The following is a 26,946-nucleotide window of genomic DNA, read 5'->3' on the forward strand; positions in this document are numbered from 1 at the left end:
TGGTCAGCCTTGTTAGTGGTGATAGGTTCTCTATTTTATGAATGTCATTGTTCTGCAGGTATAGCATGGTCAAATGCTGGTTATGGTGCAGGACAGGGATCTTTAGTAGCTGATTATCATACAAATACAGTACAGTCAAGTTCCTGCACATTGATAAATCTTCACCCTGAAATGCATTTTTCTTTTTACAAAAATATTTGTCATATAGTATAAAAATACAGCTATATCCAAAATTCTGTATATGTAAGACTTTTTTACCATTAGCTGTAATATTCTTTTTAAAGGAAGTAATTTAATTACCACTTCATCGATGGATCTGTCTTCTAAATAAAGATGAGTAAGGCGTTTCAAATACTGTTGCATGGATTCATCTCGTTTCTTCTTAGTGTACCCTGAGGTACCCCTTGCAATAAGGTCTATGGTCAATTTCACCATTGTGGAATACTAGTCATTATCCCATGTGTTCTTCAGGTTTGATGCAGAATTCTTTAATCTGTGTCATATTCCTAAATGGGATAAAGTTATTTATTAGGGCTGGGACGATACAACTTTTTCTATATCGATACGTATCATGATATTTGAGCCACGATACGATATGTATCACGATATGTCTAATTGCAGGGTTCTCCACATTGACAAGGGGTTTTACCATGGCGGCCCGCCGTGGTTAAATTTATGTGCGCCATGGTTAAACGAGCTGCGCCATGGTTAAAATCGGCAGCCGCCATGATTAAATTTTATTGCATTTCAGTCTTAACACCTACTGTTTTCATGACTTGAGTAGTTAATTGTGTTTATACTACGACTGCCATGCACCTCGCATGCCTCAAATGTAAGCGGACTGTGCTAAACAAACACGTCGTTAATCGGCGACTATGCTGTGAAGTGTGACAATCAATGGAGAGTCAATCAGCTGATCAGATGACCAATATTTTGAGAGTTAATTATCCTGTACACATGTAAATAATTTTTGGGAAATTCAACATGTTCACTACTTGATTAGATATATAACAGGTTTATATTTCAGATGACAATTACGAGCAGTGGGTCAGTTTAAAAAGTGTAAAACTAATCATTGATCATTGATATTATGATATATCGATATCTCGATATATCGTCCCAGCCCTATTATTTATAGGGTAAGGCACAATATGTCTGTCAAACAAGATAAAATAATTAATTAATTATGTGATTGAACTTTCATTTTATTGTTTGTAAACATGAAAAAATTACAAAGGAAAGAAACCAATTTACATCAACATTATTTTAAGATAGAACAATTTGTCAATATTATATCACTTATATGTTTATTTCTGCCACTGAGATATCGAAACGAATATTTTTCAATATTTTGACAGAAGAGCATAGTCCGTTGCTACGTTGTTGCTATCTATAGTTTATATGCTTTTCATTTATAATTTGTGTTCACTATAATTTTACACATTTGGACCATGATCAAAATACTCAAATTAATGTGCTTCAATCTTTACAAACAAATAGAGCTTCCTAACCTTTTCCTTTGATCCATGGCACTCTCAGCAGTCAAGACAAGCGTTCACATGATGCATGATGACAAAGTATGCGAGGTCCGCACCGAATGGGAAAGTTTTCGGCAGTCCTCGGTTCCTTGCCTCACTAGTGCACGAACGACCCGAGGAGCTCTGAGTGAGATTTTACACAAACAAAAATTTCTGTGTAAAAAATCCTAGATTTATCAGGCATATCACAGTAAAAATGATTATGTTTTAATTGGTTACCGGAATCTACCGTAGTTTAGCCGATTTCATTAGACTGTTTCTTTGACTGAGGAATGCATTGCCTTCTATCGAAATCTCGTTCAACCAGACGCTCGACTGTCTCCGTAAACCTCCGACCAGCTCGTCGGATATTTACGGAGACAGCCGAGTGTCTGGTTGAACGAAACTATCTCTCGAGCCTTTCCAAAAAGCTCGGGAACTGAATCTCCGCTTTTCGGATAGGCCCGAGATTTGTCGCTTATACTCAATTTGCAAATAATGTAACGTTAGATCACAGGCATCTGACGTTACTTATTTTAAAAAAAAAATATCCTACCTAACCTTGTTTATTTTTTTTATCAAAAGAAAAATAAGTCACGTCAGATGCCTGTGCGTTAGATAAATAATAAAATATAAACTGGTCTTTTTACAAGACACTCGACGGCCTGAGTGAATAAGGTTACGGAGACAGTCGACAATCGCAGCTCCAACTCCTCGAGTCTTTTCAGAATTTGTCGGAAAGACTCGAGAAGCAATCGCAAATTCACGGGTATGTTCCGACGTCAGACGGAAAGACCCGAGATAACGCGATTGACCAGCCGATTGTCTGGTTCCCATAAGCGCTTTGCTAGGTAAAGACCCGAAGTGTTCCGAATAAATCGCATGCGCAGTGCATATTTCATGATACATTTCCTTTTCAAGTTCATTCTCGCATACTTAGAAAAAAATAAACCTTTTGATATTTTTTGTATGTCTTAAAACAGACTCAAAAGTTTAACTTATAACGAGTGTACAACACGTGTTCTCGATGGTATTCGATGACAATGGTTTGACAGAAACCCAAAACATGTAAACAAATCGAAGAAAACACAGGTTGCTATAAACGCCATAATCTGAAACGGAGAGAGAGAAAAATAACATTCAGGTATTTAGTTTAATCTCTGACAGATGATTGGGGTTTAACCATTTAGTTTTAAAAAACGCATATAAGTTAATCAATTTGTGTAAAAACTTTGGTCAAGTTGATATTCATTATAAAGAAAATGTATTATACAGAACTAAATAACTACTGTAATACTACTATCAAAATAAGTTTTATACAAAAACCGAGGGTCTATTAGTCTTATAGTAGATCTAACTGTTACAACTCTCTTCCATCACTGAGGAATGATGCTAGTGGCGATGGTCTTCTTTGTTAAAGCTTTATAACAACTCATCCATTATTGTACTTATTTCTCATGTTCATTGCCTCACTGCACACAAACTGAGTTTATATTTCATTTACACAAGTACTAATTAGATAAATATATCTATTTTTTAATGGGAAAAACCAATACAAGCCTCATAATCTTGTTGCAGGGAGGATGGCAGCTGCTGTTGAAAATGACATAGAAGAATTTATTCAAAATCAGAAAGCAAAACTACAACAGGAAAGGCAGTACCTGTCGGTAAGATTGTTTGTAGATTGTGTATTGAGGGATTATCCATTATATGGCTAGCTTAACTTACAAGCTAACAGCTATTAAATCAATGATGCTATAATTTATGTGGATGATGTCTTGAGGTGTGGACTTTTATATGCATGCTTACATAGTAAACTGGTGTTGAGTAGGCTACCTAATGTTTTTTAAAATTAGTTGCTTTAAAAATCATACAGACTGGTCTGTTCATTCATTCATTCAGAGATGTTTTCATATATTTTTATAACATATCACAATTGCAAGAAATGAAGTATATACTTTTAAATTTTGTATATATCTTATGTGTGTAGTCTGATACATGCATAGGTGTATGCAATGGAGACATTGAATGCTGTATTGTAACATAATTCAGTTTTGTAGAGTTTTAAGTCGTATTTAAGTCACAATTTTTATATGTTATCATTTATTAGCTAGACTTATAGAGTCACATCACTGCAGACTTTTGTTTTCAAATTTCACAGTAGAGCTCGACAATGATTCAGCAGGCCATGCACTTGTACATGTTGAGGTTTTCAGTATGAAATCAGTTTTAAACATTTTGTCCTAGCTATTTCTTGCTTGAAAGCAAATTATGTGACCAATATGCAGAGCAATGGACTTAAAAGTGTCATTATTATGAATATACATTTGTAGGGAATCTCATGTATGTTCATAAATATACATATTTATTATACAAAGCTATAAATTATGGGGTCAGTTAGCTTTCCTTTTATAGCCAGCAGATGACTGTTTTAACATCTGCTGTCAATTGTCAATCAGTGAATTTTGTGGATGGACCTTTGTTTTGTATCAGTGAAGTAAAACATTTAATAAATCATTTTGTTTGTTAGTGAAATTCTGGTTCAGACATTTCTTTGGCTTAATTTGCATAAGGGATTAGATGAACCAGAATTTCTCTAACTCTCTCAATGATGTACTTAGATAATTTCTCAGTTGTTTAAATTATTTATCCAGTCTCTTAATTAATCAAGAATAAAATTTATTTTATGAATTCAATTGTATCTTATATCTTGATAAATGTGACACAACTACAAACTCTCATCCAGGAGAAGGAAAGAAATGATGAGAGGGCAGGACGTAGGCAATGGGAACGACCAATCGAAGCAAATTATGCTAATGAGGTAGGCAGAAAAATCGAAGATATAGGAATTGTCTTACTGATATAGGTTTTAGATTATTGAAAAGATATAAAATGTGACAGAAGTGGAATTTTACAGTGGAGTTTGTTTTGTATGTTGGCATGGAGGGTAATAGCAAAATTTTTGGACAAAGTAGTATTCATAAAGCGCATTACAATATTATTGCTTGGAAAGAAAATTAATTAAATTTCAGAGGGTAAGATCTGATCCAGATGGACTACCTCTTACAAATGAAAAAGCAAATTCAAAACAGCAACAGTTGAGAGATGAAAGAAAAAGAGAATATAATGAGTTTTTAAAAGAGAAACAGGTACAGACCTAATAAGTTGTTCGCTTTTCTGCACAATTCACAATACTGGGTACATATATTACATTTTATACTCAGTGACAGTTTCTTATATGGCTACTTTGAATTCTTAAAATGTTTTTTATATTTTATTTATATATTTTTGATTTTTGCAATAAAGATGCATTTATAAATGCAATATATTGGAATTTAATGAAACGACCTAAAGTGAAATTATTTTTTTCTTAACTAAATGATTCAAAATATTGATTCAAAAATGATTTAATAATTATAGGTTTTTAAAGATAAATTAGTCTTCATTGTAATAATTATAATGCCTATATAATTACACATGTAGAATAAGACAGGCTCTAAAATACCTGGAAGTAAGGAAGTCCCAAATATTGCACAAAATAATGAGCAAAAGGGAGGGAATCCTCAGAGAGATGGGGGGCTCCCAGTTCAGAAAGAGGCTGGCCCTGATAGCAGTAATATTCCTCAGGTGATTACAGTTATTGAATGTTGTTCCATAGGTATTATATGGTTTGTCACGGTATCTGAATTGTATGGGGGAGTTAACTTTCATGGAAGCATGGTGTCATGTTTTTTAAGTTAGCTAGTGCTCTTTTTTCCTTTTCTTTTTGCTTATTTTCATGCAGCTATAGATTTTGTCCAATTTGTCTAGAGGCATTGCTAAATATGTGCATATGTATCTATAGATTATACATATTAAATACTAGAAAAAGAAGAAACAATTTCATACCAAATCATGTATTTATCATTTCATATTTATGCTAGTATTTTTTATTTGTTTTCTGGCTTTAGTTAGTTTGTATTTGTCTTTCTATGTCTTGTATAATAAACTACTAAAATGATTAACTTTCAGCATGTAGATTTTCAGTATATAGACTGTAATTTCTTGTTTTGCTTTAATTTTTATTGTGATGAATGTTGTTTTAGACTGTTTTTAAATATATACATATATGCATTTTGCTGCTTGATTTCATAATTTTTTTTGCTGCTTATTTGTGTTTAAAATTTTAGTTTTATTTATATTTGTCAGAATAAATCTGCTATATATACATTTATATTTTGAAATAAAATGATTAATTGTTCATGTAGTATGTTGTTTGATGTAACTTAAAAAAAAAAACATGCACAATTTTATTATAAAACAGCTCTTTATTTTCTGAATGTAGTTTTAATAATTTCATCTTTCAATGAATAGTGAGTGTTTAACTGATAGAAAAGAAATGTTTACGTTTAATTTTGTTGACTATAAAAGCATCAGAAGGGAGGCCATCAGTCGAGCCCTAGGAGACCTGAGATAGATTATAATGAAATCGAGCGAAATTTTCAGGACCAGAGGAGGAGAGAATATAATGAATTTCTTAATCGGGTAAGTAAATTAAAAATTACCAGTAACTTGCATTGAAAGAAATGTAAGACTCAGAAAAATCTTATAGCTTTTGTGACAGAACTCTACGGAGGAGGTCACATGACCGTCAGGCGTCTATATCACATGCTCAGCGCTTGAGCAGAACGGTGGCAGATGTGCATTAAAATCAGAGAGGACTAATTTAGAATATAATCAATACTGACACCAAATATTGTTTCTTTTATGGAAGTTATTCAATTAGTACGCAGACTTTTTTTATCACCCCTCGTATATATTATATCTGTTTAATAGAAACACAAATTTTAAGCTGTCTTCTTGCAAATGCATAAGAAAGAACAAATCTTCTTCCAATTTTAGCCCAAATTTAAAAAGGCCCCAACACCTCCTCAATCAGGGATGAAGTTTGGAGAGTTTGAAGATTTTAAGAAGAGGGTGGAACAACAGCGTAAAGAAGAGTATAGAGAGGAGTTAGAAAAGGTCAGAGCTCAGGGCACAAGAAATAGAAGGCCCTTGTTTCACAATAAATAAGATGGCTTTAGTTAAAAGGCTTTTGTGAAATAAATTTTAATATTTATAAAAGTCCATCTTTTTTAGTATTTTTTGTATGACTTTTTTCAGCAAGCTTTAGAGCAGGCAATAACCAGGGCCAGAGGAAATGTGGACATTAGTATACCCAGACATGCTCAACTCGTGTCTCCAGATTACAATAAGATATCTCAGGAAAAACAGAGGCGGGACCTCCGAGATAAAATGGTGGAGGAGAAGCGAATCCAAGAATTCGAGAGAATGTTACATGTGCATCATGACGACAGACATATAGAACAGGTAACCACTATCAGATTGTAGTAGAGGGGTATCTTAGGGTAACCACTATCAGATTGTAGTAGAGGGGTATCTTAGGGTAACCACTATCAGATTGTAGTAGAGGGGTATCTTAGGGTAACCACTATCAGATTGTAGTAGAGGGGTATCTTAGGGTAACCACTATCAGATTATTGTATCTTAGGGTAACCACTATCAGATTGTAGTAGAGGGGTATCTTAGGGTAACCACTATCAGATTGTAGTAGAGGGGTATCTTAGGGTAACCACTATCAGATTGTAGTAGAGGGGTATCTTAGGGTAACCACTATCAGATTGTAGAGGGGTATCTTAGGGTAACCACTATCAGATTGTAGTAGAGGGGTATCTTAGGGTAACCACTATCAGATTGTAGTAGAGGGGTATCTTAGGGTAACCACTATCAGATTGTAGTAGAGGGGTATCTTAGGGTAACCACTATCAGATTGTAGTAGAGGGGTATCTTAGGGTAACCACTATCAGATTGTAGTAGAGGAGTATCTTAGGGTAACCACTATCAGATTGTAGTAGAGGGGTATCTTAGGGTAACCACTATCAGATTGTAGTAGAGGGGTATCTTAGGGTAACCACTATCAGATTGTAGTAGAGGGGTATCTTAGGGTAACCACTATCAGATTGTAGTAGAGGGGTATCTTAGGGTAACCACTATCAGATTGTAGTAGAGGGGTATCTTAGGGTAACCACTATCAGATTGTAGTAGAGGGGTATCTTAGGGTAACCACTATCAGATTGTAGTAGAGGGGTATCTTAGGGTAACCACTATCAGATTGTAGTAGAGGGGTATCTTAGGGTAACCACTATCAGATTGTAGTAGAGGGGTATCTTAGGGTAACCACTATCAGATTGTAGTAGAGGGGTATCTTAGGGTAACCACTATCAGATTGTAGTAGAGGAGTATCTTAGGGTAACCACTATATATTGTAACCATATCAGATTGTAGTAGAGGGGTATCTTAGGGTAACCACTATCAGATTGTAGTAGAGGGGTATCTAGGGTAACCACTATCAGATTGTAGTAGAGGGGTATCTTAGGGTAACCACTATCAGATTGTAGTAGAGGGGTATCTTAGGGTAACCACTATCAGATTGTAGTAGAGGAGTATCTTAGGGTAACCACTATCAGATTTAGTTTAGTATTTAGGGTAACCACTATCAGATTGTAGTAGAGGGGTATCTTAGGGTAACCACTATCAGATTGTAGTAGTATCTTAGGGTAACCACTATCAGATTGTAGTATCAGGGTAACCACTATCAGATTGTTAGAGGGGTATCTTAGGGTAACCACTATCAGATTGTAGTAGAGGGGTATCAGGGTAACCACTATCAGATTGTAGTAGAGGGGTATCTTAGGGTAACCACTATCAGATTGTAGTAGAGGGGTATCTTAGGGTAACCACTATCAGATTGTAGTATCTTAGGGTAACCACTATCAGATTGTAGTAGAGGGGTATCTTAGGGTAACCACTATCAGATTGTAGTAGAGGGGTATCTTAGGGTAACCACTATCAGATTGTAGTAGAGGGGTATCTTAGGGTAACCACTATCAGATTGTAGTCGAGGGGTATCTTAGGGTAACCACTATCAGATTGTAGTAGAGGGGTACTTAGGGTAACCACTATCAGATTGTAGTAGAGGGGTATCTTAGGGTAACCACTATCAGATTGTAGTAGAGGAGTATCTTAGGGTAACCACTATCAGATTGTAGTAGAGGGGTATCTTAGGGTAACCACTAAGGGTAACCACTATCAGATTGTAGTAGAGGGGTATCTTAGGGTAACCACTATAGATTGTAGTAGAAAAACTATCAGATTGTAGTAACCACTATCAGAGGGGTATCTTGAGGGTAGGGTAACCACTATCAGATTGTAGTAGAGGCAGTATCTTAGGGTAACCACTATCAGATTGTAGTAGAGGACTAATTTAGGGTAACCATATTGTAGTGTATCTTAGGGTAACCACTATCAGATTGTAGTAGAGGAGTATCTTAGGGTAACCACTATCAGATTGTAGTAGAGGAGTATCTTAGGGTAACCACTATCAGATTGTAGTTAGGGTAACCTATCAGATTGTAGTAGAGGGTATCTTATAACCACTATCAGATTGTAGTAGAGGGGTATCTTAGGGTAACCACTATCAGATTGTAGTAGAGGAGTATCTTAGGGTAACCACTATCAGATTGTAGTAGAGGGGAATCTTAGTCTAACCACTAACAGATTGTAGTAGAGGAGTATCTAAGTGTAACCACTATCAGATTGTAGTAGAGGAGTATCTTAGGGTAACCACTATCAGATTGTAGTAGAGGGGGTAACCACTATCAGATTGTAGTATCTTAGGGTAACCACTATCAGATTGTAGTAGAGGGGTATCTTAGGGTAACCACTATCAGATTGTAGTAGAGGGGTATCTTAGGGTAACCACTATCAGATTGTAGTAGAGGAGTATCTTAGGGTAACCACTATCAGATTGTAGTAGAGGTGTATCTTAGGGTAACCACTATCAGATTGTAGTAGAGGGGTATCTTAGGGTAACCACTATCAGATTGTAGTAGAGGGGTATCTTAGGGTAACCACTATCAGATTGTAGTAGAGGGGTATCTTAGGGTAACCACTATCAGATTGTAGTAGAGGGGTATCTTAGGGTAACCACTATCAGATTGTAGTAGAGGGGTATCTTAGGGTAACCACTATCAGATTGTAGTAGAGGGGTATCTTAGGGTAACCACTATCAGATTGTAGTAGAGGGGTATCTTAGGGTAACCACTATCAGATTGTAGTGTATCTTAGGGTAACCACTATCAGATTGTAGTAGAGGGGTATCTTAGGGTAACCACTATCTGATTTTAGTAGAGGGGTATCTTAGGGTAACCACTATCAGATTGTAGTAGAGGTATCTTAGGGTAACCACTATCAGATTGTAGTAGAGGGGTATCTTAGGGTAACCACTATCAGATTGTAGTAGAGGGGTATCTTAGGGTAACCACTATCAGATTGTAGTAGAGGGGTATCTTAGGGTAACCACTATCAGATTGTAGTAGAGGGGTATCTTAGGGTAACCACTATCAGATTATAGTAGAGGGGTATCTTAGGGTAACCACTATCAGATTGTAGTAGAGGGGTATCTTAGGGTAACCACTATCAGATTGTAGTAGAGGGGTATCTTAGGGTAACCACTATCAGATTGTAGTAGAGGGGTATCTTAGGGTAACCACTATCAGATTGTAGTAGAGGGGTATCTTAGGGTAACCACTATCAGATTGTAGTAGAGGGGTATCTTAGGGTAACCACTATCAGATTGTAGTAGAGGAGTATCTTAGGGTAACCACTATCAGATTGTAGTAGAGGAGTATCTTAGGGTAACCACTATCAGATTGTAGTAGAGGAGTATCTTAGGGTAACCACTATCAGATTGTAGTAGAGGGGTATCTTAGGGTAACCACTATCAGATTGTAGTAGAGGGGTATCTTAGGGTAACCACTATCAGATTGTAGTAGAGGGGTATCTTAGGGTAACCACTATCAGATTGTAGTAGAGGGGTATCTTAGGGTAACCACTATCAGATTGTAGTAGAGGGGTATCTTAGGGTAACCACTATCAGATTGTAGTAGAGGGGTATCTTAGGGTAACCACTATCAGATTGTAGTAGAGGGGTATCTTAGGGTAACCACTATCAGATTGTAGTAGAGGGGTATCTTAGGGTAACCACTATCAGATTGTAGTAGAGGGGTATCTTAGGGTAACCACTATCAGATTGTAGTAGAGGAGTAGGGTAACCACTATCAGATTGTAGTAGTATCTTAGGGTAACCACTATCAGATTGTAGTAGAGGGGTATCTTAGGGTAACCACTATCAGATTGTAGTAGAGGGGTATCTTAGGGTAACCACTATCAGATTGTAGTAGAGGGGTATCTTAGGGTAACCACTATCAGATTGTAGTAGAGGGGTATCTTAGGGTAACCACTATCAGATTGTAGTAGTAGGGTAACCACTATCAGATTGTAGTAGAGGAGTATCTTAGGGTAACCACTATCAGATTGTAGTAGAGGGGTATCTTAGGGTAACCACTATCAGATTGTAGTAGAGGGGTATCTTAGGGTAACCACTATCAGATTGTAGTAGAGGGGTATCTTAGGGTAACCACTATCAGATTGTAGTAGAGGGGTATCTTAGGGTAACCACTATCAGATTGTAGTAGAGGGGTATCTTAGGGTAACCACTATCAGATTGTAGTAGAGGGGTATCTTAGGGTAACCACTATCAGATTGTAGTAGAGGGGTATCTTAGGGTAACCACTATCAGATTGTAGTAGAGGGGTATCTTAGGGTAACCACTATCAGATTGTAGTAGAGGGGTATCTTAGGGTAACCACTATCAGATTGTAGTAGAGGGGTATCTTAGGGTAACCACTATCAGATTGTAGTAGAGGGGTATCTTAGGGTAACCACTATCAGATTATAGTAGAGGGGTATCTTAGGGTAACCACTATCAGATTGTAGTAGAGGGGTATCTTAGGGTAACCACTATCTGATTATAGTAGAGGGGTATCTTAGGGTAACCACTATCTGATTGTAGTAGAGGGGTATCTTAGGGTAACCACTATCAGATTGTAGTAGAGGGGTATCTTAGGGTAACCACTATCAGATTGTAGTAGAGGGGTATCTTAGGGTAACCACTATCAGATTGTAGTAGAGGGGTATCTTAGGGTAACCACTATCAGATTGTAGTAGAGGGGTATCTTAGGGTAACCACTATCAGATTGTAGTAGAGGGGTATCTTAGGGTAACCACTATCAGATTGTAGTAGAGGGGTATCTTAGGGTAACCACTATCAGATTATAGTAGAGGGGTATCTTAGGGTAACCACTATCAGATTGTAGTAGAGGGGTATCTTAGGGTAACCACTATCAGATTGTAGTAGAGGGGTATCTTAGGGTAACCACTATCAGATTATAGTAGAGGGGTATCTTAGGGTATGTCAGATACCAGGAGGATGTTAGATTTATTAAATAAAATATTTAAGTTTGGTAATGCTTGTTCTAGCTGTTAGCAAACTTGTAGTTGTTTTATTTTCAACAATAGGTGCTCTTAAATGCTCAGATATCATTCTGTTGAAGTTTTGAATCTCTCAATTAATCATTAAGTTTCAACAATGTTTTTATCGAAAATGTACATGGGAATATATGAGCATGTGGGCCCAGGTGTTGGTGGGGGAGCTAAAGTGGGAGAACACTTATAATGATTATTTATTTTGGTTTCTTATTTTGTTGAGTTTTGCTCTATGTTTGAATATTCTTTTATTTTTCGTGATATAGGAAAAAGATAGAATGATAGAAGCTTATCCATTGAGAGAACAAGATATACAAGCCTTGTTTCAAAGACAGAGAGAGGAAAAAGAGAGGGCTAAAGAGATAGCAGAACGAGAAAAAGAAATTGAAAGAAAACAATCAGAATTTCAGAGAAAACTGGATGATAATCTTATAAGAGATAGGGGGGACTATGGTTACCAGGTATAAATATGTCAGTGCCAGGGTATTGACATCATAAAAAATCGCTGTTAACCAGAAAGTCTCTCCTGAAGGTTACATTTTATTTGGGAAAAAAAGGGAGTTTCTTCAAAAGACAGCAAAAGTCAAAGTTTAGTTATATGGGGGTAGGGGGTTATTTGGTAGGAACATGATATATTGGACAAAATCAATAGCTGTTTTTGGAATGGCACATTTTATTTTGGGTTTGTTTGTGTGTGTATTTTTTATTTGGTTGCACATATGATGAAGCTCTGAATTTTGTATTCAGCTTTATTTGTTATATATATAGATATAAGTACTTGTAAAATAATATTTATTAAATTGTGGTAGCCAATTTTTCTTAACAAAAAAACACGACATGTAAAATCTTGATACAAGATACAATAAATCGCTAATTTTATTCACTTTTAGGGAAGAAATGCACCTCTATCTGAACTTCCACCCCCAGGGCGAAGGAATGACCAGTACGACACCCGAAGACTGCAGTCAGAATATGCCCCTCCCCCTAGGAACGACGACTACTCCCCGAGGAGGGAGGAGAACGACAGATTCGTGGACAGATTACATCAGCGATACGAGGACGAGAGACGAAATGATTACCAGAATTACGTACAACAGGTCAGTAAAATGGGGGAAATTCCACCCCAGGATACTCCCAGTAAATTGGTTTTAGTGGGAAAAAGATAATTCTACCAACAGAGATGGATGATGTTTATATTTTTGCCCTACATTCTCAAGAAGTTAAAAATAGTTTTTTTGACAAAGAAGTTTATTCGGTAATAACTAATATTTGCCCCCCAAATCAAACTTTGATGGAGATATACTAATTAATTTCTTAAACAGGAAAGAATATGCTGACTTCAAAGCACTGAATATTTTCATAAGTAATGACGCCATATGTATGTAATGACGTCACAAACATGACGTAAATTTCAGTTTTTTAAGAATTTTACAGAAAAATGTACATATTTCGTTGATATTTTGAGTAAAAGTCACCGAGCGCATGTGTCTTCAGGATAAATATTTTGATATAATGTGTAGAATGATAATATCAATGAAATATGTCAATATTGTTCCTGAACAAACTTGCGCTCTATAAATTTTAAAGCTAAAATTGTTGAAATTTTGTCCATTTTGTCCTCTTTCTGAAAAAGGATATAAAATCGGATTAGTTTGTGACGTCATAAAAACAAAAATTGTGAATACACTGCTTTGACACTATAATATTTTCTGTTAATTTATATTTCTCATACAATTTATTGAATTCAGCACATTTCAGGAAGTTTTCAAAATTTGACTTTTGTGGGGGCAAATATATGCAATATACCACATTAGTTCTTTTAGCAAAAACCAATTATAAAGACTGGGATTGAGGCAAATTTTTATAATGAGAAGGAAAATATTTAATTTACATGAGCAATCATTTTTGAAAAAAAATTCTAGAACAAGGAAGTTTAATATATTTACATAAGCAATCATTTAGGATAGCTGTGACACAATGGTGACATAGAAACATGAGATTAGTCTTAGGTTTTAAAAAAGGCTGACTGATTTATACTTTCCCTGATTTCCATCTAGTTTTAGATAGAACCTGACCAGCCTTTTGTTTTTTGTGAGATATTGTGTGTTTGAAGAATTCTAAATGAGATATTCCCCTTAACTAATCAGAGCATGAAACAGTTAATTTAAAATTAGCATAAACCTCTACTTTAGTCTGAGTCAGAGCCTCCTTTCAGTCATAGACTGGGGGGATATGAAACACACAGAGAGAAGCTGAAATCAGAGAGAATCCAGGAAACTCGCCAGCATCTGGAAGAGGTAGCTCTGTGTATGATCTATCACTGCACCTTACCCTCTGTGTTCTGTTTCCTCTACCTTTCAGTGTCACCTCTGTGTGTTGAGATTCTGTACCTGTAAATCTATGTGGTAGAACTGTCCTCTGCCTCTCAATGTCACTCCTGTGTCTTGAGAATCTATACTAATCTTGTAAATCTTTTTGGTATAAATTTTCTCAGTTCTCTACCTCTCTTTGTCACCCCTGTGTCTTGAGATTCTATACTTAAGTCTTGTACTTCAATCTTTGTGGTACTCTCTGTTAAAGGGAGTTGTGGATCAGTTAATGTTTCTCTATTCTCCTTTCTCAGAATCTTGATACCATCTTTTAATAGTAACCATAGGATGATAGTTTTAGAATATCTTGCATCAATAACTCAAAGTACTCAGAAGTACAGAGAGCCGGGCTCATTTACAGAGTAGAATGAATTTCTTACATGAATCACGTTTATATTCTGATGAAAAAATTATTTTAAAACTATCAGTATAAATGATAAGACACTGACAGTGAGTTTTTCAATCCTAATACCACGGTCCGATTTTGTCAGAATCAGAATTAATCTGGTACCACAGCTGAATGTAAACAAACAGGCCAGTCTGGTTCCCTCTCCTGCTTTACCTCATATGTGTAGAGAACTACGATAACACTGATTATCAAAAATCCTTACGCTAATGAACTATGTTCTTTGACTTAGGACTGAAGTTTTCAAAGTCATTACTACTAATGTTTATTTATATAGATAAAACTTCGTTTTATTTTTGTTGCTTTATTTAGCGTTTGTAATATCTAAAAAGCGGTTGAGAGTAAGAACTATATTTTTGCACGTAACTTTAAAATGGCGACTATGGGGTTGACTTCCTGCCTCGAACAGGATGATATAAGCCGGCAATTGCTCTTTGAGCAATAAGCCGGGCTAAAAATGAGAGACTTTGTAGAAATCCTTGCTTACTTGGTAATTGAAAATACTTTAGAATATTTTACATCTTTCGGTTGTCCACATGAACCTTTTAGTGGATATATTTGCTCTTAGACTGGTAATATGAACATGCACCTCTGTTGAACCAAATTTGAGTGAAACAATAGTTATGAGTATTTTTGAAGAATATAGTTTTAAGTATATATATATAATTACATGAATTTTATCTGAAACCTTTTGCATAGCATGGGAAATAGGAACTCTTGAATTATCTAGGGAATTAATTCCAGCATTTGTAATAGTAAGTGATTACAAAACCCAGAAATATTGGTTAAATTGAATTTTAAATATGTGCGAACAGACCAAGCATATTTCTTCATTTTTTGTCTGACAAATTTCATGTGGACTTACCTAGCTGTGTTAAAAAAAGTTAATACACTGAATTACGTGTGGTACGTATCTCTATGAGACTCTGTATTTAGTAAACTTTTTAGTATTTTTCTCTGTATGTTGCTTGCTGTTTACATACTTTTTTTTCATTCTTTCCAAAAAGCTACAATTTTTTTTTGTAAATTGTGTTTTGATTGTTTAAAATCACAGGATGTTGTCAAATTTGAATGCACACAAGGCTGAACTTTCTTTTACATAATTTCAAGTTAACTATATGCCTTTGATTTTGTTGTCATATTTATTAATGTACTGAGTATATAGGTGTATGAGTTTTGTTACTCTGATTTTGTTATCAATGCACCAGAAAAATGCACAAGCCATGAACCGTAGCTGGAATGATCCAGAGGACATAGACAGTGGCCTCCCTTTATCTAATGACTTTAAACGCAAACAGCAACAGGAAGCCGAGAGAAATCGAGAATATAATGAGTTTCTTAAAAAGGTATCACTTGACTTGCATGTATTGTATTCCATTCGTTCACCGTTTTGTTTTTGCTTATACAGTATTATTTTTATAGCTCACCTAAGCCAAAAGGCTGAAGTGTGCTTTTCTGATTGAAGGGTGTCTGCATATATGTCTGAAGTCTGTCTGTCATCAGTAATTTTGTTACGTTCTTTAACTGTTTCACCTTCTCTAGAACCACTTGGGCAATTTCAGCCAAAATTGGCATTAGATTTCAACAAAAATTTCACTAAGGTAGCAGGACCACACTTACTAGTGTACTTATGCCAACATTCCCTAGTGGTTGGGATTCAAGTTTGTAAAAATTGATGAGTGTTTGTTGAAGTTTTATTGAAATAGGAAGATATTTTATAAAGCACCTGCATGTAAAAAAAATCGTATTTTTTTCTCCAGAACAGCAAAACTACAATACACTCAGAATCTCATTAAGTGTGCATTCAAGTTTTGATGTCATAACCTGGGTAAAAAAAATTTCTTGGGAATAAATTAAAGAGAAAAACAATTTTCTTTTTATCTGCATCACAGCAAAGATGAATCAGGTGAGCATTGTAGCCCATGTCCATTGACTTTTTTTCACCTTGAAAATTCTGCAGATCAATTTATGTTTTGAAGTTTATTTTTTAAAATAATTGATTGTTCAAAGAAAATATACCTACTTGAATCTACTTAACTTGTAGCCAAACACTTGTATTTTCTATTACCGTAAATCTGGATTTTTTTGCGTCGATTTTATTTTGCGAATTCGGGTCAGAATGCTGTTGATTAATTTTTACGTTTCAAAATTTTGCGAATGACCACTACTTTGTTTACATTTTCTTATTGGTATTTTATTTTTAAGAATAATATTTTTGCGAATGCAATGAACTCGCAAATTTGCTAAAAATTTATCTACAGCAAAAATTTCCAGATTTACGGTAATAACCAGGGTATTAAACATACCGCTTGTCTTCAATTTAAAAGGTTTCCTTTTTAGTAGCATATTGATAAAGACAAGTAATTGATTAATAGGTTGCATTTCAAAAAGTTAAAGATTTTCAAGGGACGGTTTTGAAAATTTTAATTTAAACCTTTTTCTGTAATTTTTGTTTGTATTGCATGTACAGTATTTTTCACTTTACACTTTGATTTTTTATATTTTGTTTATTTTGTTTTTTATGAAATTTAAATTTTAATTGTCACAAAAGTGGATAATGGATATACCAGTTTTTTGGGATTTGTTCTCTTAATGGTAAGTTTTATTTCAATAGAAGTAAGATTCCTTCTTTTTTATCAGAAATTTAATAAAAACAAACCCCCTGCAGGGAGGCAGAGGGGGTCAAATCTGTCGCTTGGAGGATACGAAGATGAGAAGAAAAAATTGCAACAGGAACGTCAGAGAGAGTATCGAGAGTTGATGGACAAGGTAGCTCTGTCCACTAACTAACCATCAGCACACCTTTAATCTGTGTCATCTTCTTCAAAATACCTCACATCTCCTCTCCACTCATTATAAAATATATTTCACAACAACTTGAAAAAAATAATTGCTGTATATGTAAAACCAAACTTTCACGTGACACCTCTTTAACAAAATTTCTGCTTTTATGGATTTTTTTTGTATAGATGCTTTAAATTGTAATCAAATATTCAAATATTATATTTTGCTTACAAATATCTTCACTTAAACATTAGCGTGAGTTTTGTGTACCACCTTCTAGCATGTGTACTATTACTCCACGAAGAGAGTGGACCAAAACAAACTGCCGTCCCTGCGTAATGATGCCAAGGTCAGGAAACACCCGCTGGTTATTTATAGGGAGCAGGTTAACGAGTTATTAAAGTCTCTTGACGAGATCTCAGGCAGTGAGGTACCAGAATTTATTCTCAGACAATACATTAAGAAAATCAAACAAAAAAAAGATTTGATCGAGGAAAATTATCAACTGCAGCTTCAGGTATCACGTATGCAGCGTGCATGGCCAAGATTTTAACACACTACCACTATAAAGATGCAGGTGCCCCATTTCTACAATTACTACTGAGCATGTTGGTTTTTCTGCTCTCTAATGAAACTGGAATTATACTGATGCATGAAGATACTGAACAGAATTGTTTTTTTTTCTTCAGGGCTGTCACCAAAACAAATTGTGTGGAATTAATGGCTTGCATTTTGAAGCGAAAACTTTTGATTGCTTTTTCTCAATCTATGATATTAATGCTCAAAGAAATGTCTTGCAGAATTCTATTGCGTATGATTTTTTCTTTCAGAAATTATACATGATTTTTGCTCTTACATAATATCATTTTTACACAGAATGTACCAGTACTAATAAGTGAAATTTTGAATGGATTGTTATATAATATCATGTACAATTTGACTGAATAATAAATGAATTTTTTACCAAAGTGTTAATTTTGTGCTATCTTCATTCTCTCTCCTACTCAGCACCAGTTTGACATGCATTGATGTTATTGAATTTATATAAGCTATTGTAGCATGTATGTAGATTGTTAGTGAGACTACTGTATACGAATTGGAAACTAAATTTATAATATGATTTTACCCCCGTTATAAACTTATGCTAAGTCTATGAACTATTGGGACAGTTTTCATAAACATTTGTTTCAATCAATCATTGATCTATTATGAAGATTTGAATTATTATTGTTTAAAATGGCATTTTCTATCATGTTAGTATTCCTCATGATGACATTATCTTTTACATTGATTTTTATAGAAGGAACAAGAGAGAGGTAGAGGAAGGCGGGCCGAGCAGGCTAGAGCTAGATCTCCCGACGATTTCCTCTCCGGCATCGGAAGGCACCAGGAGGAGAGAGAGAAACTAAACACTGAGAGAAAGAAAGAATACAACCACATGCTAGCTGAGGTAGGGTTCACTGAGATTAAAATAAATACTTATTCCATTCAACTTAAAGATTTAATGTATTTTGTGATGGGAGAATAGAGGCTCATTGTATCTGCTTTTCACTGTATGATTCCAGCAAGGCAGAGCTTTGATTGGGGTGGCTAAAACTTTGGCCTCTTCTTATGACAGTCTCTATGGTGATGATTGGGTAAACACATTTGTTCAGAAGTGATGATCGCCAGTCCTTGCATTTATTATCTGCTATGGCTAATTTCTGGCTCTCGTTCTCTTTCTTTGCCATGCTATGTAACAGGCCTATTAGACAACGTGGCTAATCTTCCATCGGACATTTTATCTCTCTATACTGTATACAGGGTTATTTTTGCCCCGTGTTATTTTCGCCCTTTCACACTTGCAAACAATTTTGCCCCGTTTTAAATTCGCCCAGTCATAGATTTGTTTAAGAAATTATACCGTATTATTTGAGTTCGTCCCATTTTAAATTCGCCCAAATAAGGATAGGGCAAAAGGGGTGAAAATAAAACGGGGGTGAAAATTTCACTGTATACAACAGTATGTTTTTAAGTGATTCTGAAAATTAGGTATACAATGCTAGAGCAACAGAATAATGGATTAAACTGAAAGCTGAAATTTGCTTTAAGCATGCCAGTGTAGTTTTTTTTCTTTTACATTCAGAAAAGAAATTAATGTTAATTATGATACTAGAGATTGGGATTAGTTATAACTTCCTTAAAACTGAGAATTCCTTAAATGTGTGTTCATTGTAAGCAAGTTTCACTGTACTTAGCTAAGTATACTGACTCAGAGGTAATGAAACTGGAACTGAAATTGATCGAGCCAGCTTTTATACAGATCATACCTTAAAACTAAAATCAGTGTCATGTATAACTTACATTAAATTCATTTGCAGTCATTTCACTCATAACAGAATTCATCATTTCTGAACAAATCTATGAGTTATCAAAACTGCCACCTTTATCAACTTTCCCAAAACACAATATAAATGGCATGGGTGATTCCTTACTGAATTAAAACACAAAATGTTTCCTGTGACTCATTTCACAAAAACTGGCACGGTGTTAATCCTTATAACATTATTTCCTTGCTCTGTGAGAACATCCTCTTGATATTCTTTTGACTGAGATTTTTAATATCTGTATAACTTTCAGCAATATGAGGCCCTGTCAGGTGTTGTTAGGAGTCTAACTACACTGGCCAACAAAGACAAACCATTGAATGATAAGGAGGAGGTAGCATTTAGAGTGGTTGACGTAGCTCTAGAAATTACACTTAATCAGTAGGGAATGCAACATTGTGCAGAATGTCATAGATTTTGTGTTGTAGAGATTGTAGAAGACTGTGTGTTAAATATGTATGACTTTATGAAAAGTTTAAAATAAAAACAAAAACATGCTCAATTTATTCCAACACATGATCCATTTATTTAGCATAATGTATCATACAATGTAACACCTTCCTCTGTTCCAGGAAGCACCAAGGCGAGGCAGGCCCAGAGACCCACCAGTGGAGGTAGGTTTGAGGAATTCATTTGTTTTTGCTCTTCTAAGTGTTAATTGCCATGCTGTTCTCAATCAGCAGTTATTTCCCCATATCCTCCTATGTTAAAATGGGTCTTGCCTTCCAGGGACTTGAAGAATTAATCCATCATATTTCTGTGAACAATCAGTAACAAACTTAATAAGTAATAATTTAAGTTAAGAATTCATGTAGCAAATTTTCTGCACACAAATCTGGGAACCTTTTATAAAACCAAAACAATCCTTCACTAATGATTACCGGTAGAGTCTTTTAGAAAAAAGAAGGAGTTGAGTTACCCGGTACTGCAAGTTTTTTTGTCAAGCAAAAGATGACCTTAACAGTATGGATTGATCTCATTTTAAAATATTACTGAGCAGGTGATTAAAAATGTTTCAATTAAAATCTTATTTCAGCCAGAGGATATACCTCCAAAGGATACAGATTCATTTGAGGCAAGTCTTCGTGGGATAAGATCACATGAGTCTGCAGAGGTGAGTTCCATGTATTTTATGGTACAAATAACATCAAAGACTGTCGTACATGGAAAGATGAACAATGCACACAATTTTTATAAATGATGATGTCTTGCTGAGGAGGGTGGAGCTTGATGGACATATAGGGATTACTTTGTTAATCTGTCTAAATTGTTTGGAATCATGGAATCACCTCCACAAATTAAGGCACTGGCAGCTGAAGCATCTTGCATCAGGCTCAATGAGCATGCCTGATGAATACTTTTGATTTGGCACTCTTCACAACCAAACAAGTAAATCCAACCATTTCTATTTCAGATCAGGAAAAAACAGTCCCGGAACGAGGAATACAATGAGTTTCTTAAACAAAAACGAGAACAGGAAAAACACAGATATGACAGACAGAAATATGGAGAGGTATGTGGAGTATTCTATCTATATACAGCTAGGTTACGGGGAGGCATGATTATTTATAACTGTGTATAGGGTCAAGGAAGAAGGCTCATATAACTTACTAGAATTGTATACTAATGAATATAATGTGTAACTCATACCACAATTGTAATTGAAAGTTATTTTGTGAATGTCTTGTATTTTGTGTAATTTTGAATCTCGTAAATAAAAAGTTATTATAGTAGAATTTTAAGCCTTAAAGCCCCAAGTTTTTTTTTCACCTTTGGGTGGATGGGGGTGGCATGTAATGAAAAGATTTATCATTGATATATAGCAAAAAAATTATCCAAAGAATCCTCTCATTAACACACTCTAAATAAACTATATGTTATTGCCCAGATCAGTCCCTCTAACATATTCCATACACAGTAATCGTTGACTATGAATTACATCTGATCATATAACTCAAATCAAAACACTTTAATACAGCAATAACACTGTATATATACACACTTCTGCCATTATTATTTCTTAGTCCATTAAATTTCCTTGGTCAGCTTATGAAATATTAATTAAATAGATGTGTGAGGTGGGATATTGGAGATAAATAGAATGATTGCGGTGAGATTTGTACGTAGAGTATCCATAGTGACTCAGAATCAATACTCATCTTTAAGGTTTATGTTCAGGTACTACAGTATAGGTATATCATTTAGATAGTGTTGGAGATTGTATATTGTGCTATGTTGGAGTAAACATCATTGAGATCATGTTGATGGATGTTGATTCCTTGAATCTTGCAAGTATATTTTTTATGGTTGTTAATTGTATGAGAATGTAGTAAGTTCTTGTTGTTAGTGGATTATAGGAATGCATGTCTTTGTTTGTTGTGACTTTTCATGTTGATTTCCTGAGTATAAGTATTCACCAGTTATGGTCCATTGCTTTTCAAGCGTAATATATTAATATCAGAATGGAGCAGTTGATGGTAGACTTAAATTGGGTTTCAGTTTGTCTTTGTGTAATTAATTTCTTTGTTTTAGACCTTTGACTTAGCTAATAAAGAAGATGTATCTTCTCACTTGTTTAAGGTTTTTGTAAAAGTCAGAGTATTAAGAAGTAAGTTAAAATATGATTCTTGATGTGTCCCAAGATAGAAGGTCAGGGTCAAGGTGGAATGTCTTTTTTTATTGTGTGTTTTTGATAATATGTCCTTCCACATATTATGCTTAGACTTTCTATAGTACAGCTTGTGGCAGTTCTCTTCAATTCAACTAGTTGCAAATTGTTGGGTTTTGGATGCAATCTTCAGAACAAAGTTATAGGCAAAGTCAAGTGGAATTATCTGTCCAAGTATAAACATGCAGAGGGAGAAAACATCCACAGTTGATATAAAGCATTATCCAAGGTCATTGTCTATGATCAATGGTACCTAGCAACTAATAGGAAAGTAAGCTTTCTTATGACTGGATAGGCTAGCAAAGCCTTCATAGATCTATAGGCAGAGCTACTTAGTGTCAACGATACTGAATTAACTACAGGATATGTATAGTTAGAATGTAGACTCCTATACTATTCTTGGCCAAAAGTGGTCAGAGATCAAAGCCGTGGGAATCAGAGGATAAATAAGGATTTACCACCGTTAAAATTGCTGCTTATAGTTTTATGCTTTATGAACCTTGGACTTTAATTTCTTGAGCCATTAAGCTAGTCTACTTTCAGAAAACAATTCATTACTGGTTTTAAATTGGTAAAAAATATATAATTGGGTTTTTATGCCCCCCTTCGAAGAAGGGAGGGCATATTGCTTTGCTGCTGCACATACTGAAATGAAATTTGGTATACAGGTATATCGGTCGGTGGCACCATAATTGACAAAATTATGCCCCTTGGACTTAGAAAAATTCCAATTGTTTGCAGTTTCCGTTCATTTTCTTTGGAGAGGTTGCACGTATACATTTTCTATCATAACCTGTTTTGGGTGTGATGCACCATAATTGTCAGAGTTATGCCCCTTGGACTTAGAAAAATTCCAATTATTTGCAGTTTCCGTTCATTTTCTTTGGAGAGGTTGCACATATTGAAATGTAATTTAGTATGCAGATTAGTCAGATAAATGTCTAAGTCAAGTTGTGTTTTGGATACGATCGCACCATAATTGTCAGAGTTATGCCCCTTGGACTTAGAAAAATTCCAATTATTTGCAGTTTCCATTCATTTTCTTTTGAGAGGTTGCACATATTGAAATGGAATTTAGTATACAAATTAGTCAGATGAATATCGAGGTCAAGTTATGTTTTGGGTATGATCACACCATTTTTGACAGAGTTATGCCCTTTTGGACTTAGAAAAATTCCAATTTGTGGGGGAGGGGGGCATAAGTGTTTTACAAACATTCTCTTGTTGTATATGTTTTGGTATTTTTTTGTGTCTTCTTTAAATGTTAATAATTGTAATTGTAAAATTAACAGAGTGCAAGAAGTATATTAAGAAATCGACCCTCGTCTGAGCCCCAGGTAATTTAATCACTAGGCACTAGAGTTACCCCCCTTTTTCCCTTTGTGACTGTCTATCTGTTTACATAGTCCATGCTTTGATTCCCTTTCATCGCCCTTTTCTCTTCTTATAGGCTGAAATCAGTATAGATGTTTCACCCTGATTAACTATCTTCACTTTATTTACACCTGTTTGAATATATGAGAACATATACGTAAATGTAAAGTGTGCTTTTATTGTGAGTTTATTACCATCACCCTTCAATTTATTGTTGAAGATGTGACAGTCTTTTTCTTGGATATGCTTGGATGTTCATGTGTTGAAAAGTACAACAAAAAAAATCAATGCAATTTTTTATGCAGAGAATCCTTTTAGGAAAATATTAAGAAATGTATGAAAACCATTTATGATAAGAAATATGCATTGTGAAAAATTTATTTATTAACATAGTATCCGCTTTGCTGGGATCAACAGAAATAATTAAACTAGAATAACTTCACATTTTCTGTTTACCCGCTCATGGCATGAAGGACATGGCGGGTGGGACCAGTCCACAGGGGATGCTCACTCCTCCATGGCACCTGATCCCACCTCTTATGTCTTAGAGGTTGTTTTTTTGCTCTTCTCCTGATTTGCATTGTTTAACTGGACCTTGAACTTAAATATTATTCATTGATTTCATTTTTCATGTAAAACAATTTTCCCTATTCATGATATGTTGTTAAACTGACACATGTCACCCAAGATATCCATACTGCATGTGCTTTTTGTGCACATTTGCTTTATTAATTCTAATCAATGCATGACAAGTTCTTAATGTTAACCCACTTTCTGCATCAACAGCCCAGAGATGGAATCTATGCCACACTGCCAGGATTACATTATAATGGCTCTGCAGAGGTAACAATGCTCCAGTATATACTCCTGCTAGATTTCTCACATTCTTTTTTCAGAGTAATTAACTGAATCAAGATTTTGATAATTTTTTCCATAATCAAACAATTGTAAATCAAACTTTTTTTTATAAGATATCAATTTTGGCCATTTAAACATAATTACATTTAAGACCTCATCCTCTTAATTTTGATTTTGCCATAGAAAAGAAAAGTTGAAGCTAGGAATCAAGAATACAACACTTTTCTACGAAACAGTCAGGAAAACCTGTCTGTAAGTAGAAAGCGATAAAAAATGTTATGCCTTTAAATTTCAAATATTCTTACTTCACAAAAAGTAAAATCTTTAAAGATAAAACACAAATTTTGATCAGGGTTTTAAGTGATACACTGTAGTGGAAATGTAGTTCTCCAGAGTACCATTGCTGGGGGCATCAGATGTCTTGGACACCATTTTGTTTTTTATTTAGATATTAGTCTTACACTTAATTATTAGTTTTAAGAACCATTCTCTGTAATGATTTGAAATTTTATATAGGAGCTGTGGCACGCATAGTCTCAGAATTTCTCCAAACTCTCTATGATAAAAGTCATTGATACCCTAAACTGAAATCAGGCAAAAATTGGTTGCTATGTTTTATAGTTACCATGGCAACATGTCTTAAAGGTCGAAAAATGGCATTTTTAAAATATTTTTAGAGCTCCATAGTTAACATTTGCGGCAAAGCAAACAATTGGCAATGACTGTTTCCAAAAGTTGAAGGTCAGATGTCTCAGATGCATGATAAACATGTTTGGTAAATCAACTATTACATATGTTACTATGGTAACAAAGTATTCAAAAGTAAAAAGATATATTCATTGAATTTTATAAAGTCATACACGTAAAAATAAAAAAGCAATTACAGGATGAAATGTGACCAAATAATAGAAAAAAGAGCCTTGAAACATATACCAAGAACAAAATATGATATTTCATTTTGGTTGGCAATGGTTGCCAAGGTTTTTATACCACAGAAAGCCTTCATAGTAACACTCTGTATGTTTAAATCTGACCCTATCTTTTAAAAAAAGCACATTTCCTCATAACTAATGATCAATTTTATAAGATGTTGGTGTGCTCCAAGTTTTCCCATTTGAAAAAATTAAGATTAGATTCTTTAAATAGAGCGTTGCTATGGAAATAAGCAGAAAATATATGCTTAAAAACCTGAAAAATAATTTATACCCTTAAATGTAGATTCCCAAAACTTTTATGATTGATATTTATTAACAGGTAACTTGACTTTTAATTTTGACTATCATCCAATCTCTAAGTGGATGCAAGAAGTTGGCACACAGGGTTTAATATTGATATAAAGTTCACAAAATCGAACATTTTCCCTTCTTGGTAACCATAGCAACAGTGTTGTTTTATTCATCAAATTTTATCAATAAATGATATTCAACTTCATTTCTAACAGATAAGTACTATTCAATTTGAGTCCTTTAATTTGTTTCTTGTTTAAATGGCAATTTAATTCTTAATGCAGCGAAAAATAATTCACTTTTAAACACTGGTACTTTGTTTCCATGGTAACACTGCAAAGTAGCAATTATACCCATTTTTCTTATGGTTTTGGTGTTGCAAGGTCCTAAGGATGTATTTTTGCCAGTCTTGAATTTTCATGTTTTTCCTCGAGACAGTAGCATTAACCCAATCTTAGTTAGTGGTTTTGCATGGTTACACTGTGTTACCATGGCAACCATAAAAGTTATTTATAGAATAATATTGCTTATACTTATATACTTAAGGTCAAACATTTTCATTGTTTTTCTTAAGTCGTTGATTGAGTTTGAGCATGTAACACCTAAAGTTAGTGAATACGGAGTGTTTTTCAGCATATTTCAGCATTTTAAATGTATTCCAAATGTACCCTTGGTTACCACTTACTTAGAGATATATTCTAAACAGTTTCTTTACAGTATAAGTAACATCAAGGTGTCATGTTTTTGTGAGAATAGTTTGTTTGCTTTTTCTAGTTTTTATTAAGCCACAGTCAAAATTTAAAGTGGCTGAAAATCTCGATTTTTCAAACTTTTCCGGCTGTTGCCATAGCAACCGAGACACATAGCAACGAAATTTTGTTTGATATTTGTTTTTGGTGTCAAGTACTAAGCATGGGTGAAGTTTAATCAAAATCGATGATCTTGCGTGGCAA

At 34.7% G+C, this 26,946-nt stretch overlaps 2 protein-coding genes across 38 annotated transcripts in view; one reads left to right on the forward strand and one right to left on the reverse strand.

The window, feature by feature from the left end:
- Positions 1 to 4: 4 nt before the first annotated feature.
- On the reverse strand, positions 5 to 1,747 carry LOC134246328 (protein phosphatase 1 regulatory subunit 42-like; the record flags this gene model as incomplete). Its single annotated transcript, XM_062728646.1, has 3 exons — positions 1,512 to 1,747; positions 301 to 506; positions 5 to 166 (listed from the first exon to the last, which is right to left on the reverse strand). Coding segments are annotated over exons 2-3 (297 nt in total), but the record flags the coding sequence as incomplete, so codon positions are not given.
- A 678-nt stretch (positions 1,748 to 2,425) lies between these two features.
- LOC134246329 (centrosome and spindle pole associated protein 1-like) overlaps positions 2,426 to 26,946 on the forward strand; it is a 64,674-nt gene continuing 40,153 nt past the window's right edge. For 17 of the 37 annotated variants that reach the window (XM_062728647.1, XM_062728649.1, XM_062728661.1 and 14 more), the window contains exons 1-21: positions 2,426 to 2,661; positions 3,096 to 3,184; positions 4,264 to 4,338; positions 4,550 to 4,666; positions 5,001 to 5,144; positions 5,928 to 6,041; positions 6,399 to 6,518; positions 6,660 to 6,866; positions 12,209 to 12,403; positions 12,833 to 13,039; positions 14,135 to 14,239; positions 15,926 to 16,063; positions 17,358 to 17,486; positions 17,782 to 18,018; positions 18,802 to 18,951; positions 20,440 to 20,481; positions 20,904 to 20,981; positions 21,282 to 21,380; positions 23,828 to 23,872; positions 24,696 to 24,752; positions 24,951 to 25,019. In XM_062728647.1, coding sequence (XP_062584631.1) covers positions 3,101 to 3,184; positions 4,264 to 4,338; positions 4,550 to 4,666; positions 5,001 to 5,144; positions 5,928 to 6,041; positions 6,399 to 6,518; positions 6,660 to 6,866; positions 12,209 to 12,403; positions 12,833 to 13,039; positions 14,135 to 14,239; positions 15,926 to 16,063; positions 17,358 to 17,486; positions 17,782 to 18,018; positions 18,802 to 18,951; positions 20,440 to 20,481; positions 20,904 to 20,981; positions 21,282 to 21,380; positions 23,828 to 23,872; positions 24,696 to 24,752; positions 24,951 to 25,019 — 2,412 coding nt within the window. In that variant the 5' untranslated portion in view covers positions 2,426 to 2,661; positions 3,096 to 3,100. The remainder of the gene's footprint in view (positions 2,662 to 3,095; positions 3,185 to 4,263; positions 4,339 to 4,549; positions 4,667 to 5,000; positions 5,145 to 5,927; positions 6,042 to 6,398; positions 6,519 to 6,659; positions 6,867 to 12,208; positions 12,404 to 12,832; positions 13,040 to 14,134; positions 14,240 to 15,925; positions 16,064 to 17,357; positions 17,487 to 17,781; positions 18,019 to 18,801; positions 18,952 to 20,439; positions 20,482 to 20,903; positions 20,982 to 21,281; positions 21,381 to 23,827; positions 23,873 to 24,695; positions 24,753 to 24,950; positions 25,020 to 26,946) is intronic. The other 20 variants (XM_062728660.1, XM_062728672.1, XM_062728662.1 and 17 more) reach the window with 19 other exon arrangements.

The sequence above is a fragment of the Saccostrea cucullata genome, unplaced genomic scaffold (assembly GCF_032062105.1).
Source record: "Saccostrea cucullata isolate Sc308-1 unplaced genomic scaffold, CSIRO_AGI_Scuc_v1 ctg2310, whole genome shotgun sequence".
Taxonomy (NCBI): Eukaryota; Metazoa; Mollusca; class Bivalvia; order Ostreida; family Ostreidae; genus Saccostrea; species Saccostrea cuccullata.